The sequence below is a fragment of the Peromyscus maniculatus genome, chromosome 4 (genome assembly GCF_049852395.1).
Source record: "Peromyscus maniculatus bairdii isolate BWxNUB_F1_BW_parent chromosome 4, HU_Pman_BW_mat_3.1, whole genome shotgun sequence".
Lineage (NCBI taxonomy): Eukaryota > Metazoa > Chordata > Mammalia > Rodentia > Cricetidae > Peromyscus > Peromyscus maniculatus.
In genome coordinates, this window is record NC_134855.1 from 88,609,076 (window position 1) to 88,625,772 (window position 16,697).

Sequence of the window (16,697 nt, forward strand, 5' to 3'; positions counted from 1 at the left end):
CCGGGCGTTGGTGGCGCACGCCTTTAATCCCAGCACTCGGGAGGCAGAGGCAGGCGGATCTCTGTGAGTTCGAGGCCAGCCTGGGCTACCAAGTGAGCTCCAGGAAAGGCGCAAAGCTACACAGAGAAACCCTGTCTCGAAAAACCAAAAAAAAAAAAAAAAAAAAAAAAAAAATAAATAAAGTATGAAATTATTACCTTTCTATCCCATGGAGAAGTTTAAAAAACATTAGTGCTATTTGCTCTATGCTACAGTATTTAAAACAAAAACAAAAACAAAAACATTGTAACGTTAGTCTTTTAAATGTAATATTTACATACCAATGGCTGGTTATTTTGCTTCCATCACACATAATTTGATCATCTTGAATGCCACTGTTCGTAATAAATAAATGTATTTAGTTATACCACAAACATTAAAGAAAACAACACAGATTTAATATTAGCCAAAATTTTTTAAATCTGCAATAATAAGTACTATTTTTTCTAAGATCTGCAATAAAAATATTATTTTTTTTATTTTCCCATTTGAGAATTTCAATTCAGCTTATTTATCTTTAGCTGAAAACTTTACTTTAGGAGATAATTCCCATTATCTAAAACTTCAATATAACCCTTTACAGATGCCAAATATTTCTTAGCTTTAAGGCAACAGAATTGGGAGATTTAGTCAAAATTGTATCCACCATATCTATCTATCTATCTATGGCCAATATTTTTTAAAAATTTAAAACTAAAGTTAAATGTAAAAAAACAACACACACGCACACACACACACACACACACATATGAATTCACCATGTATACCATTCATTACTTCAAAACAGAAAATTTAAACAGCCTGCTAAACACTACAGTCATTTTCCTGATATAACTTTTCATTCATTTGGTCACTGTGGTGCTAACTTTCCTTGCTCCTTTTAAGGTTCAGTTGACTTTGAGAAGTTTTCCTTCACTCTTTTCCCCCCTGAATGCTAGGCCTCTCTTTTGAATTAAATTAATGCTTTACATGATTTTTTTCTACTTTGGCTTTACCAGCAAAACTTTATTTGCTTTTCAAAATTATTCCTTTTACTCCTGGTTAGGTACGTTAAACTTTTGCAATCATCTTAGTTTAAATAGTCACTATTTATTTTTCTCAGTAAATACTGAGGTCCTGGAAAATGCAAGGTGCTTAAGATTATTAAAAGCTATTGGTGAAAGTTTTCAGGCATGATATTCCAAGAGGGAAAGATAGAGCTGAGATTTGTAGAGTGACTTAGGCAGATGGAATAGTGTGAAACATGAGCAGCAACAGAAAAAGAATATTAAGTGAGTTATAACTTGAAAACCCAAGAAAGGACTATTAATCCATGCAAGAGGGAAACAGGAAAGGTGAGAAAAAAGTTGTAATTAAATCACTTTAGTGAACGAATAATTTATTACATGTGACTTTCAGGTTCTAATCCAGAAGACAGTTTATAATGATGAGTTACATACACTGTCAATATGAAAACTGATATATATTTTTATATAATGTATATATTATGTAATGTGATTTGTTGTCACAGACTTCATTCCATGATCTCTTAAAAACACTGAATAAATTGGGTCAAAAATCAAACCAAATGCAGGATGTAGCTAGTTATTAGACTAGTGTTCATTGTACTAGAAAATAATCTGTGAAACACAAATTGCTAAATGATCTTATTAATAGAAAACCTGGAGCCAGATATTCGGGTGAATGCTGAAAGATCAGAGAGACAGAACAAGCCACAGCCAGCCTCACCTCACCAACTCCTCAACTGATCCTGTTTCCTCAGACTGAAAGCCTCTGAGTCCTCACCTGAATAGATCTCAGCTGAGCTGCTCAAAGCCTCTAGTTTCTGATCCACACACCTTATACACCTTTCTGCTTCCTGCCATCACTTCCTGAGATTAAAGTTGTGTGTCCTTCAATAAGCAAAGATATGAGATTTCAAGTGCTGGGATTAAAGGCATGTGCCACCATGCCTGGCTCTGTTCCTAGTGTGGCCTTGAACTCACAGAGATCCAGATGGATCTCTGTCTCCCAAGTGATAGTATTAAAGGCGTGTGTGGTACCACTGTCTACCCTCTGTGTCTAATCTAGTGGCTGAATCTGTCCTCTAATTCCTAGATAAGTTTATTAGGGTATACTATGAGGTACACAATATATTGGTGTGAACAATATATCACCACAAATCTGCATACTACTGAAGGAGAAAGGAAAACACCACCCCTTAGGCTACAATGGTGACATGCATGGAAGATGTGCTAGTCCAAAAGTGGCACCAAGCTTGTGGGAGTAACACCCAATATCTGATTGGATTTAAGATCCACTCTGTGGTCTGGAACTTATCCCTGATACCTCTCTGGTCATCAAAAACCTGAAGTTAGATAGGCTGGAGACAGAACCTAAGGGAAAACCAAATATAAAAGGGATGTAGACAAAGTGACTCCTAGCAGTATTCTGCTACACTCATAGATCTGTTCTTATTCAGCCATCATCAGAAAAACTTCCTCCTGCAGTAGATGGGAACAAATATAGAGACCATAGCTAGATATTAGGCAGAGAATGAGAGACCTCTGAACACCCATGGAGGTCTCCATGAACTCCCTCCCCTCAAAATTCAGGGAACCCTGTGGAATAGGAGGTAGAAAGAATGTAGGAGCCAGAGAGGATGGAGGACACCAAGGAAACAAGTCCTTCTAAAAACAGAAGGACTGATACACATGTGAACTCACAGAGACTCTGGCAGCTTGCATAGGGCCTGAACAGGTCTGCACTAGATGGAGTACCAGCACTGAGAGAAATGAACGTAAGCCACCATTTCTAACCCAGAGGCTATCTCCAATTGACAACCACTCGCAAGTGAAAATAGTTTTCTCCAGTGGATTCTCATTGGACAGACAAACCTTTTTTTAAAGCAAGGACCTCTTCCCAGCAGTAGATGGCCAACACATTTTGCTGTTGTTGTCTCTGAACGATTTGTCTGACATTTCTTTTTACTTTTAACTTACTTATTTTTAATCTACAAGTCTTGTTTGTGTATCATGGCTTCCAATGTTGTTTTTAGGGAATTCTAGTGTGTGCCATGCGTGAGGCTCTGTCTTCATCTGTTCCTGTGCTGTAGCTATCATTTTAATAATTTCCCATTTTCTATCCAAATTCTTACTTCTTGAAATTATCCAGATAAAAATAATTTACCATATAATTCTTATGCAGCATTCATCTTGACAATAACAGCCTAAAATGTTACTGAAATTTCATAAGCTGTATAATACCTTATCACTGAATAAATCTGAACCCACACTACACATTTGATATGCAATTTTTGGGCTAGCAAAATATATTGTGTTCCCTGATTTAAAAAAAAAATGTGTTCAATGACTTACTGATGACATAGGAGTCTTAGCTTCTCCTGAATTAAGATCTGTGAATCTTGGAATTAGTCTCATTGATGAATGAGGACTATGCCTTGGTTGCAGATCCATGATGTTATTCTGACAAAGTAAATATCAATAGTGAATTCCATGAATTTTTTTCAAGGAGTTTATCATAGAAGATTTCCTATTTTGAAGAAATATTATTGAAACCAAAAGAAACATGTTTTCCAAACTTAGAAAAACACAGGCATACAAAATGTTACAAGACACAAATTTTAAAAAGTTATAGAATAACTTGATGATAAGTACTTCATTGTTCATATATTCATGTCCTTCTCATTAAAAATTTTCAAAGAAAGGAAGTGTACAGGATAAAAACTTAAAGACGAATCTAAGAAAGTTCTAAGTTTCTAAAAATTAAATATTTTTAAAATTAATTTTAATTATGACAAATCAATATAAAGGCATATACATAAGAAAACTTCATTGAGCCTATGATATATTATTTCACAAAAGAAAATATCTAAGTAGCAACTCAAATTTAACATTGACTTACAGATAGTTGAGTATTTTTATTGTTCTCAAGATTGTTTTGACTTTTCACTGATTTCTTTTGTAATTCAGCCTCTGTTGATTGTTTATGAATTTGAAAAAAAAAGACAGAAAACAAAATGAAGAATAGCATTGGAAAGAAGTCTGTATATCCAAAAATAAAGCTTAAAATTTATTTTTATGGAAAAGAATGTTTGTCTTTCTAACTTTAGTGCTCAATTGAGCTTAACCTTTAACTGCACATATACAGAAAATATAGTTAGCAAGTACATCAGTGACTTGGATCACAAAAGGTTCCATATTCAAAATATGAAGATATGTCAGATGTTCATTCCACATTACCTCCCATTTAGAGTATTGCTTACAAAAACTTAAAAAGACATAAATTCAATTATGTGCTAATATCCCTAAATAAGACAGAATTCCATATAGAACTAAACTGGTAAATTAATGTAGGATTTCTCTGGGGGAAAAGTTACTGGAGTTTGGAAATATAGTCAATTATCATATTACTTGTGCTGTAGCCAAGCTGTGTCATAAGTATACATAATATTCATGTAAAAATAAGACCAAGTATTTGACTAAATGATTCCAAGGTTATGATCCCACTAAACATAGTTAATTAAATTCAAGAATAAAGTTTAAAATTCTTAGAAGTGAATGAATATTAATACACATCATAAAAAAATCTATAAGGCACAATGGCTATACTAAGAGGACATGCAGATATTCAAGGGATTTGAATTTAATAAATTAATGATGTATCCAGAAGCCTAGGGAAAATGATATCAAGCAACACTCAAAAAGGAAAATGAAAAGACATAATCAAAATAAGGTTTGAAATTTACCAACAGAAATTATAAAATACAAAAGAATTAGTTGGTTCTTTTGAAAAGAAAAAACAGATTGACAAACTTTTAGCCAAATTAAACAAAGTAAAGAGAGAAGATTCAAATTTAATAAAAATAGAAACAAAAGGGCAAACATTACATCAGACATCTGGAAAATTCAGATAATCACAACATACTTTAAAATCTACCAAACTGAAAAAACCTAAAATAAACAGATGAATATATGTGGCCTACAAAACTAAATAAAGATGAAATTAACAGTTTAAATAGACTAATAATATGAAATGAGATAAACATTAATTTAAAATCTCTCAGTAAGAAGTCCAGAACCATATGGTCTCAGCAAATAATTCTATCAGAACTTCAATGAAAATAATACCCAATACTCCTCAAATCACTCCACAAAATAGAAAATGAAAAAATCTTTTCAAATTCTTTTTATGAAGTCCCTATTATACCCAGATATCAAAACTAGTAGGAGAGACACACCTGCCCCCCCAAATATAGGCCAATATCAAAATATCTTTATTTACAGATGATACAATTCTATACATAAAACCCAAAAGACTCCACTAGAAATCTCCTACAATATATAAATAAATTCATTACATTATCAAAATACAAAATTAACATAAAAAATCAGTAGCCTTTCTACACAATGACAAGCATACCAAGAAAGAAGTAAGCAAAACAATTCCATTCACAGCTACCTCAAAGAAAATAAAATGTCTTATAATATACTGAAGTGAAAAACTGGCACAATAAAAACTCCAAGACAGTGAAAAAGGAAACTGAAGAGGATTTCAGAAGATGAAAATTCCTCCCATGCTCAAGATTTGATAAGATTCATATTATGAAAATGGCCATGCTACTAAGAAAGTATTTTATATATTTAATGCAATCCTTATCAGAATTCCTATGCAATTTTTCACAGTGGTTGAGAAAATTAATCATAATTTCTATACAAAAACACAAGACATCCTGGATAGCCATAACAATTCTGAACAATAAATGAATGTATAAAGGTATCAGCATTCTAGATTGCAAATTATGCTATAGACCTATAGCACTGAAAACAATGTGGTACTGGTTTAAAAACAAAGTCATTGGTCAATAAAATAGAATTGAGGAACAAGGTATGAGCCCATGTTTCTACATGCATATGTTTTTGACAAAGAGCCATTGAAAAGGAGACAGCATCTTCAACAAGGGGTGCTGGTCAAATTTCATAGCTCTATTTTGAAGAATGAAAAGAGATTCTTTTGTCTCACCCTGCATAAAACTCAACTCCAAATGGATCACAGACCCCAATATAAGATGTGATACCCTGAATCTGACAGAGGAGAAAGTATGGAATATACTTGAACTCGTTGACACAGGAGAGAGCTTTCTGAATAGGATTGTAATAGTTAAGGCTCTACCAGAACATTTAGTAAATGGAACCTCAGGAAACTAAAATGCTGATGACATTGTTTATTATCCCTTGCTTCTACCTGATGTTCTCATTTTGGCTTATATATCAGTATCATGAAAGGAGCAACATTATTTGTGATATTAAATTGTGAGTATATTTGGCTAACATTGGTATTTATTATAATCTGTTATGAATGAAAGAAGCTATGCTAAGACCCAGTCCTCCAATCTTTCATGTCTTTTTATAATTGATAAGGCAAAAATTATAACACCCTTTTCCTACCTCTCAGTCATGTTTCCATACCACTAGCTTATTCTTTGGAATTCCTCGGATAACAAACACTCCATCATGTAGTTACATTTGAGCTTTCATCATGATACTCTCAACTTAAAATTTAATGGAAACTCACAAGATTAATAGTGTATTACAACCTAATAAGTTATATTCCTTACTAACTAAACATTTTATATGCAACTTTTTGTTCTTGTAAAATATGTTACTCCCCCAATTTTAATAAAAAGTCTTTGAAATGACTTGCTGATGACATAATCTTTACCTTTTCGTCCTTCAATTAGAAGATGCCTGGGGATTGAAGTTAGTTGTGCTGGTAAGTGAAGATCTGTCATGGTATCCTAGTAAAACAGATATCAGCAGTGGGTTTGTTCCATGAAGATTTACAATCATGATGCAGTAAAATAAATTTATTTCTTACTATAAAAGCATATCATTTTATGCAGGGTGCCTAGTCCAGTCCCATGAAGGCTCCACAGCTGTGGGTCTAAAGTTCATGAGTTCCCTGGTGTGGGATGTTCTTTATGGCAAATATGTTAATAAATAAAACACTGATTGGGCAGTAGTCAGACAGGAAGTATAGGCAGGACTAACAGAGAGGAGAATTAAGGGAATAGGAAGGGAAGGAGGAGACTGCCTGCAGGACAAGGAAGATGTAAGGTACCAGTAAGCCACAAGCCATGTGGCAAAGTTTAGATTAATATAAATGGGCTGAATATAAGAGTAAGAGCTAGACAATGATAGACCTGAGCTAATGGCCAAGCAGTTTAAATAATATAAGCCTCTGTATGTTTATTTTATAAGTGGGTTAAGGGACTGCCAGGGCTTGGCGGGACCCAGAAAGAAAACTCTCCAGCTACAGTTCCCACTAGCTTTGTTTGGTTGATCTTTATGCCCCTTGCTGATAGAATCTCTCTTCTCTCTCTTCAATTCGACTCCTGGAGCTCAGCCTGGTGCTTAGCTGTAGATCTCTGTATCTGCTTCCATTAGTTAGATGCAGGGGGAGGGTCTTGGACCTGCCTCAACTGAATGTACCAGGCTCTGCTCACTCCCCATGGCAGGCCTTATCTTGTCAGAGGAGAGAATAGGGGATGGATTGGGGGGATAATGCTGGGGGGCAGTGGAGGGAAGAGAGAGGGATCTTTGGTTGCTATGTAAAATGAATAAAAAATTTCTTCATAATAAAAAAATTAAAAAGCATACCTGTTTAAAATTAAGAAATCACATTACTTTCCTGGTGAAGTCTGTTTTCGAGTATGTTGCTAATAGTCTTGGTTCTCTAAATGCATGTTCCCTCATCCATCTAGGATTATAAAGACTTATATGATAAACAGATATTATTTCTCTTTACTTTACCCATTATGACACTGTTCTTTCAAAGTCTTTCTTCAGAAGGAAAGGTTTTTATCCTGAATATAAATCTGCACTTTTTCTGATTTTCACTGTAATAGAAAAGTTGAATAATTTTCAGTAGTTTTCAATAATGCTATAGCTTCAGAATTATTTGTTTTAATCACTTAAGATGTGTTTTCTGATTACTTATTTTTATCAAAGAAAAGCATAAACACGTCTGTAATACTCATTGCCTTACTTTCTGATAGTGCCTAGATATTCCATATATGGAAAATGAGTCAAGGGTAAGGAAATGAGCAGAACTTGGCTGTGACTTCTATGTCTGCTTTGATGGCAAGAACTTCTGAAAGACTATTCAATCTCAAAGGAATTGAATGGCTTTGTTGAGACTCAAGCTCAGATCACTCTATCCCCACAATAGGTCCTTCTAACAGTTTTCTGCAAATTACAAGTTCAGTGTCAGATGCCTACATAGTGTATTTTAACTAGAATCACATCTACTATACTCTAAACTGAGTTCATGCCAGTGATTATTATTTTGATTTGATCTACTGTTTTTTTTTTTTCAGTGAAATAAAAAGTCTGGATGCCTATCAGGAGCAGAACAACAGGACATCAGAGCCACATTGTTCATATGTTCACGTGCTTAGGAATATTCTGTTTCTGGGATTAAAGGCGTGCGCCATCACCTTCCCCCGTGCCCCCTCCCCCGTTTCTAGAATATAAAGGGGGAAAATGAAGGGACATACAAGGGATAATAAGAAAAAAATATTAGGAACAAATATCTGAGAAATTTTTAGCTCTGAGTTAGTGTAGATAATAGCTGAGAAAATTCAATATTCCTAACTAGTTAAATGTTTTAAAATAAAAGTTTAATCTTAATGCTATTCATGATGATGCATTCTAGAAGAAGACATAATTTAGCCTGTGTACATTGTTTATAAAAATATATAATAAATGGAAATTCAAATTTAACAATACATACATATAACTGAGTACTCTCATTTCCTTTGAGATTTTTTATGTATATCTGCTTCTGCTGAAATCAATCAATATTTATATAGTTAAAATAAACTAGAAATAACATTTCTATACTAGAAGTCTTTGCAACAACAGATAAAATAAGTTATTATGAAATACATTTTTGGTTTTCTTATTTTGAGGCTCAGTTAAGCTTATACTTCCAATGGAGATTTACTGATGTAAAAAATACACACAATAACAAGAACTTCTATACACAACCCATATCATAAAGTGTTCCATGTTCAAACATGAACATATGCTAAATGTTCATCTACACAGTCAGGTATCAACAAAAAAGAAAAATACTTAGTATAACTGAAAATAAATTGAAAAGAGAATATTAAATAAAAATAGACAAAAGTATAAATTATGAATTACAGTAAAGATATAAGTCAAAATGTAGTAGTAAGGTAGGTAGAGAAATATTAAATGAGAAGCAAATCAATTTGGAAATATACAACAGATGAGAAAGAGTTAAGAGCAAACAGTCAAGTCATAGAAAATAGCAAAAAACAAAAGTAAAATATAAAAAATAAAACATGTAGAAATCATGGAGGAATTTCAAGGCTTCCAAACAACACAGAGAATAAAAACAATAATATTAGATATTCATGAAACTGTCATAATATTAGACACTACTTTTTGTGCCCAAAACAATCAATAAAAATGTATCTATACCTAAAACATTGATGATATGTCAAAATAATTGGTATAGTGACATTTTCATGAATACCTAAAGTATGGACAATGATATATGATAGAGGCTGATGGTCTGTGCAGCTGAGCAGACCCTCTAATGTGAGGATAACACTGACTGTGAGTGGCATGAATGAAAATGGAGAAAAATAATATTGAGGTAAATAAACATCTATAGCAATGATGTAATCTTTAATTCACAGAATGCTTTAAAAGTATCTCCTGGAATTTAATTAGAAAACAATACAGAAAAAACATCAATTGATGAGTGTCAATATAAACGAGATCCCTTTGTGACAACACACTGTCATTATATTATCAAATAGGATATGACTGTACTGCATAGAATGAGTAAGTTGTATGTTTTCAAATTGACCTTTCTTTTCATTGCACCTATGTTGATGGAATTCATTTGCATTTTCAGGAACATGTGCTTCTTATGTGTAACCAGGTCACAGAGAAACTAAATAATGAGTAGTGTTTTTAGTTCAATGGTTAAGGATATGGATAGCATGTGAAATGCCCTCGAGACAATTTCCCACTCCTGATGCTAAATAAGTACACAAACTAAGTGCCAAAACCATAACTAACTATTAATTGGAAGGGAAAATATCAAATTAAAATGATAAAAATCAAATGAACCAAAAAGGAACTATGAACATGATGGAGGTAATAAATGTTTGTGAAAGTCACTGGATATTTTTTGTTTGTTAATTTTTTTGTTTTTTTCGAGACAGGGTTTCTCTGTGTAGCTTTGTGCCTTTCCTGGCTTTCGCTCTGTAGACCAGGCTGGCCTCAAACTCACAAAGATCTGCCTGCCTCTGCCTTCCGAGTGCTAGGATTAAAGGCGTGTGCTTGTCAAACAGATTTGCAGGTTAGGAAAAGACAAGAGGATGCAGTTCACCAAATTGTAGCATATAAATCCCAGCATATAAATACCAGATACTGTGAATGACCAGAGGCACTGTAATAGAATACAAACTAGAACTCAAATCACTTCTAGTAGTCAACTCACAGAATGGATTATCAAGTGCAATTAAAGCACACGTATAACTAAATACACAAGTTCTTCCTATACAGGATCCCTCAAGACCCTTGATAAAGGAATCGCTTGTCTCAGATATAGGCATAGACCACCAACAATATGTAGAATAGGTTTTGTGTTTTTTTTTTTTTTTTTTTGAGACAGAGTTTCTCTATGTAGTTTTGGTGCCTGTCATGGATCTCACTCTGTAGACCAGGGTGGCCTTGAACTCAGAGAGATCCACTGAGCTCTGCCCCACTGAGTGCTAGGATTAAAGGTCTGTGCACCACCGCCCAGCTAGAATAAACAGATTTTAACTTCATAAAATGGGTGAGTGTGTTTTTGTTTGTTTATCAAACTAAAATCACGAAAAAGATAACTAAGCTTTCAAAGAGGAAATGCAGGTATAAAATTATAAATACTTAATTATATCTAACATTTTAAATTCATGCCAATTTAATAACCACTGTGGGGACCCACAGAGGCTCCCTAGCTAGGTCTTACTCAAGATCAGAGTATCTGAGCTTGCTTTGCCCATGTGAATATTTGAGATTTAAGATTCTAATAACCCCAATAATTGCTGTACCGCGTTTGTAGACAGGGAGTGAGTGACAGAGGCTTTTAACATTTACCTCATTCCATCTCATTAATGGTCATCTATGCAACAGTGGTAATATAGGGTTTTTGAAATGAGTTCTCTTCTATGTCCTCAGCATTAACTCCAAGTTTATGTAAGTTGTAGTCTGTCTCTTTTTCTGTTCCTCTGGATCATCACCTCTGTTTTTAAAACATTCTCTGAAGCAGTGTCTGTATGTTTTCAAATTGATATTCTCTTAATGAACTTAAATCTATGTGTATTTTTCTGTATTCTATCCTGTGTGGTAATATTTTGAGAAGTAGTTACAATGTATGACACTGTATCAAAACTATGTAGAGAAGATCATACATAATTATGCTCAAGTAATGTAAAAAGTAGCACTGTATGGCCTGGTTCTTGTATCCTTTTTGTCTTCCTAAGAATTGAGGAGCACATCACAAAAAAGCAGAGTGATATTTACTTGTGCCTCTGAAACACGTAGCGGTACTAGCAGGTTCATTTATAGTTACCCCACATATTTAATACTCTGAGACTTCTTTTTCTAAATAAATGGGTATTACAGTATCCCCTATATATACCTACCTCATTTTCCTTCATGTAATTCTCATCCCTCTACCTTTCCTAATCATCATTTCCATGACTTCACTATTCCTTATGTCTTAGCACTCATAAAATGAATAAAACCCTGATATCCCCACTCTTCCTTTATTTATATTTCATTTATTTCTGCTTGGATTTTTATGATTTCTTGCCATCTACTGAACCTGGGTTTGATTTGAGATATACAAATAATTGTCACTTAATATAAATTTATAAATTCATAAATGTTTCATAACTGATTTTCTTTTGTGTAGCGGGACACTTGGCTCCTTCATTGTCAAAGAAGCACTCGGTATAATGCAATGCTCTTACCTTGCTTCTCCATGTTTACTTGGTTTCTGGCTCTTCTATATTTTTCAAATTTACTATAGTAAATACCCTTGGGCTGGGACTGCTTAAACATGTGCTGTTAAAAAAAAAAATATATATATATATATATCAAAGACTAGCTAGATAAAAATGTTCTAATCCATTTCCCAGAAAACCTCACAATCCTTTTTAATATTAATTACATAGAAAATTAAAGAAACAAGAAATCAAAACCAAGAGATTTGAAAAAAATGATCAAACACCTTTCATCATTAATATCTAACTTTAATCCTCAGTGAGTCTCTATCTATGTAAATAAGACAGTGAAGTACAGATGAGATATATTTGTAAATAAAAGACTAGCCCAAGTACATATTAAATGAAGAACAGACTTCAAAATTCATAAATGTTATTTTCATTCCACAGAAAACAAAAAAATTTACAAATGTTAATTTTAGAAAATACTTATAAATTAATTAGCTTTAATACAATATTAATTATTTAGAGAATATGCAATGACAGATATACTTATTGTCCAAAGTAGAAAAATGAAAAGAGGTTTCAAGATGTATGAAATTTTTCAATGCAAACTTTGTAGCAGCTGCTACAGATCAGAAGAATTGTAAAGAAACCTAGTAGTATAAACTGATAGATTTTTATAGATTTTTTAGGGATATGTTTAAATAAAGCTATTCTAACATTAAACAACACAGACAGGTAGGTTGTTATCATTCAGAGAGAACTTTAAACACTCATAGCAGGGACTAATAAGGATGGAATTTTGCAGATATCTCTAATTAAATGTGTATACTACAACAGATTTTTGCTTGCGGATTTTACTTTACATATGAAGTGGGGAAACAATGACTGTATTGACATCTCTGTTTCTTCCAGCTTTCTGGCAACTCCTTGTTGCTAAGCCTCCAATGGAAAACATGTTATCACTGTACATTTTTTTCCCATTTGTCATCCTGATAGAATTCTATGCGTATCTCTATCTCTCTCCTTTAGTTGGCAGCTTCATGTTCACATTCTTGTCCATATTCACAAGGATTTATTTCAGTACAAATTTCCCACCTGACTACTACTCCACTACAAATATAAACTCTCTTCTTATGAAACATGTTACTTGTTTTTTTCTTACACTCTAGTATATGTCTTCATCTGCCATGTTCATTGTTTTCCAGAACAGCATCTACTTAATAATGAATATTATTATATCCAATAATATTATATAATAATATTAAAGTTTCTTCAGGAAGGCTTCAAGTTTCAGTTGCAATTCCAGTAGCATGGGTCTTTAAAAGTTTTCTACAAATTAGAAGCTCATATAGGAATGTACATTTACATATACATTCTATGTTATGCATAGTTCTGATATAGTCTTATGCCAATAAAGTCAGGAGTTATATGTTTATAATATTTGCTGATTTTATTTGTTTAAATAAAAACAAGCCAGCAATTTGATTTTTGGATAACAAATTTCACATTCTGAATGATATTCTCTCTACATACACACACAAACACACACACACACACACACACACACACACACACATATATATATATATATATATATATATATATGATGGGGTTGTTTATACATCCTATTCTCTACCATGACAGAGACAATGAAGACAAATAGAGAGCCTAATTAAGAATTGAAACTTGAAGCTTTGCAATACTAACAGATACAGGAAAACATAAATCATGTGCCATTAGGAATGAAGACACTTTAGCTGGAATTTAACTCAGGAAAGAAACTGCTCATCTGTTTGTAATATCAATTTAATAATTTATTAAAGAAAGCTGCTGAGTGTGCACTGCATGCCTCTAACCTCAACTGAGAAGTTAAGACAGTTTGAATCAGGAGTTTAAAACCAACCTCAACTACACGGTAAGATAGAAGCCATGACAGGATAACTGAAATAATGTCTCAACATAGACAAAAAAATAAATATGTTCAGTGAGGTTACTATAACTACATATCAAAAAGACAACCTTTAATGGGAGATAACTTAAAATTAGAGCAACAAATGTGAGTGCTGTTGCCTAAATTAAAATACTGAAAATAAGGGAAGAAGTTTCAATTGTATATGCTTAGAAAGCATGTAATAACAGTGTTGGTTTATATTGGTTGTGCGATAATCATGAGTTTAATATTCACTTCTCATTGTCATATGACTTACCTGGATTGCCATCTTTATTTTTAATATGTAACTTTATTTCATAGTCCATAAGAATCTTTCGACTACTGCCGAGTGAAAAAAAAAATTCTATTTTAGTATTGATATGAAAAACATCTTTATGCTATGTTGAATTTTCTAGAATACTGCAGACAATATCAAAGGCATTACCATACTTGAGTAAAGCCCAATGTATTATTTCTTTTCACAGCTTATATTCAGTTATTATAGCTGTCTAGAAAACATGAAATCTTTTTCTAATTTCAGTTCTGTTGCTGTGATAAAACAGCCTGGCAAAAGAAAATTAGGGGAAGAAGGACTTACTTTGACTCACAATGGTAATCATTATTACAGCAAGGTTGAGACAGCAGGAACTTAAAGTAGGTAGTTGCATCATATCCACAATCAAGAGCATAAACAAGGGAATGCAATGCACGTTCCTCACATACACTATTCTTATACAATTCAGGAATATTATTGTTGGTGGTTTCCTTTACTCTTTTGCTCTTAGCTCTTTAGGGAGCCTGCCACCAAGCTCCCAAATAAATCACACACAGAAGCTTCTTCTTTCTTACAAATGCCTGGCCCTAGCTTGGCTTGTTTCTATCCAGCTTTTCTTAAATTATTCCATCTACCTTTTGCCTCTGGGCTTTTCCCTTTTCTAACTTCTGTTATTCTTACTTTCACTCTTATTCCATGGCTGGCTCTGCGGCTGGGTGGCTGGTTCCTAGCATCTTTCTCCTTCTCTCTCTTTCCCTTATCTTTTCTTTCCCAGATTTCTCCTCCCATTTGTTCTCCCTGCCTGCCAGCCCCACCTGTCCTTTCTCCTGCCTAACTATTGGACAATCAGCTCTTTATTAGACCATCAGGTGTTTTAGAGAGGCAAAGTAACACAGGTTCACAGAGTTAAACAAATGCAACATAAAAGAATGCAACACAACTTTGCATCATTAAAACAAATGTTTCACAGCATAAACAAAGGTAACACACCTTAAATTAATATTCCACAACAGACTCCTGCCTAGGAAATGATGCTACTCCTAGGCTGGGTCTTCCCACATCTATCAACAATCAAGAAAGTTCCCCACTGACCATCTTACAGGTCAATCTGATCTAAATGATCACTCACTGACACCCCTCCTCCAGGAGACTTTAAGCTTCATGACTTGATAATTAGAATTTAACATCATAAGCCCTCTAAATTACAGCTATCAATGTAATTTTGTCTTATCATTTGGGGAAAAATGAGCTATTTAACAACTTGAAAATATAAGCTTTTTATCATGGGATTTCTTTCCACTAAATAAAATGATTGTTTGCTATTATCAAACACACAATGACCAAAAACTTCAAACTAACACTTTACAAAATTTCACTTAATTACTTCCAGTCTTCCTGTACCGAATCAAGCTCTGAACCTGCAGATCCTTGTTAGAAAGATTGATTGGTCTGTTTGTGTCCAAATTCCTTCCAAGATAAAATCCTATCCTACCCATGGATTCCATTGGAACATAATGTGAATGAGGTCTCTTAAATACAGACTAAGGTTTACAAATACTCACTCAGAGAATGATAATATTGGCTCTCATAGCACCTAGGAAAGGATGCTGCACAAAATGCAAAGGGGTCTGGTTCTAGTAGTACTGAATAAAGATTTGTGATATTCCCTGAAACATGATTTAAACATTCATGACAGCTTACAATGATCCCTAGTCACATTTTCTACCAAAAGAGATGAACAAACTCTTCACAGTTAATAAACAAAAAAGGTCTAGGGTTAAAATGACATGTGGATCCATGGAAGGTTCTGAATAACTGAGAATGGTCAAATAGGTAGCAATGTGTGTGGCACAAGCTGAAACGCCCAGCAGCCAAAAGAAAGCACTGTCACTTTGGGACTAACAGCTCAATTAATATATTGTAACTTTTCAGTGTAAATGTGAACTGCCATAAATCGTTAGAGAACTGATTCAACAAAGGCAGCCTCGTCATAGAGGTCAGGCTCTACTGATCTCCAGGACAAGTGTGATTAGCAACAGTGCAGCAACAGAATCATAAAAACAAAAGAAGGACTAGATGTCCTCTTCTTGCTCCACCTGTCTTGTGAAAGAGAGTGTTCCTCCTGGGAATTAAGGAATCCGGAAACCTGTACATTTTTCAAGATTCAAAAATAATATATAGAAGAAAGCCCCCCAGAGGAAGAAACACAATTTTCTGCAACACTGTAATTGAAGACTAAAACAGCTAATTAGAATATGAAACATCTGAATATATAAAGTATAGGGTTTATAATTGGATGAAATGGAAAATGTTAGGGTCCATAATTTCTAAGTTCCAGAAAGTTCTACACAGAGATATAGTTCATTTACAGAACTGCCCAGCACAAATGAGGCACTTGGTTCAGTCTTCAGCAA

The 16,697-nt window shown here is 33.7% G+C and overlaps 1 protein-coding gene across 7 annotated transcripts in view; it reads right to left on the reverse strand.

Annotated features, from left to right (window-relative positions):
* The window catches only part of LOC102904650 (uncharacterized), a 32,336-nt gene that overhangs the window by 8,316 nt on the left and 7,323 nt on the right, over positions 1-16,697 (reverse strand). For 2 of the 7 annotated variants that reach the window (XM_076570274.1, XM_076570273.1), the window contains exons 6-12: positions 14,287-14,351; positions 12,101-12,194; positions 7,698-7,797; positions 6,760-6,835; positions 3,943-4,013; positions 3,396-3,503; positions 321-374 (exon numbers count right to left, since the gene is read on the reverse strand). In XM_076570274.1, coding sequence (XP_076426389.1) covers positions 12,184-12,194; positions 14,287-14,351 — 76 coding nt within the window. In that variant the 3' untranslated portion in view covers positions 321-374; positions 3,396-3,503; positions 3,943-4,013; ... (1 more) ...; positions 7,698-7,797; positions 12,101-12,183. Of the gene's footprint in view, positions 1-320; positions 375-3,395; positions 3,504-3,942; positions 4,014-6,759; positions 6,836-7,697; positions 7,798-7,850; positions 7,937-8,832; positions 8,887-12,100; positions 12,195-14,286; positions 14,352-16,697 lie in introns of all 7 variants that reach the window. The other 5 variants (XM_076570279.1, XM_076570280.1, XM_076570278.1 and 2 more) reach the window with 5 other exon arrangements.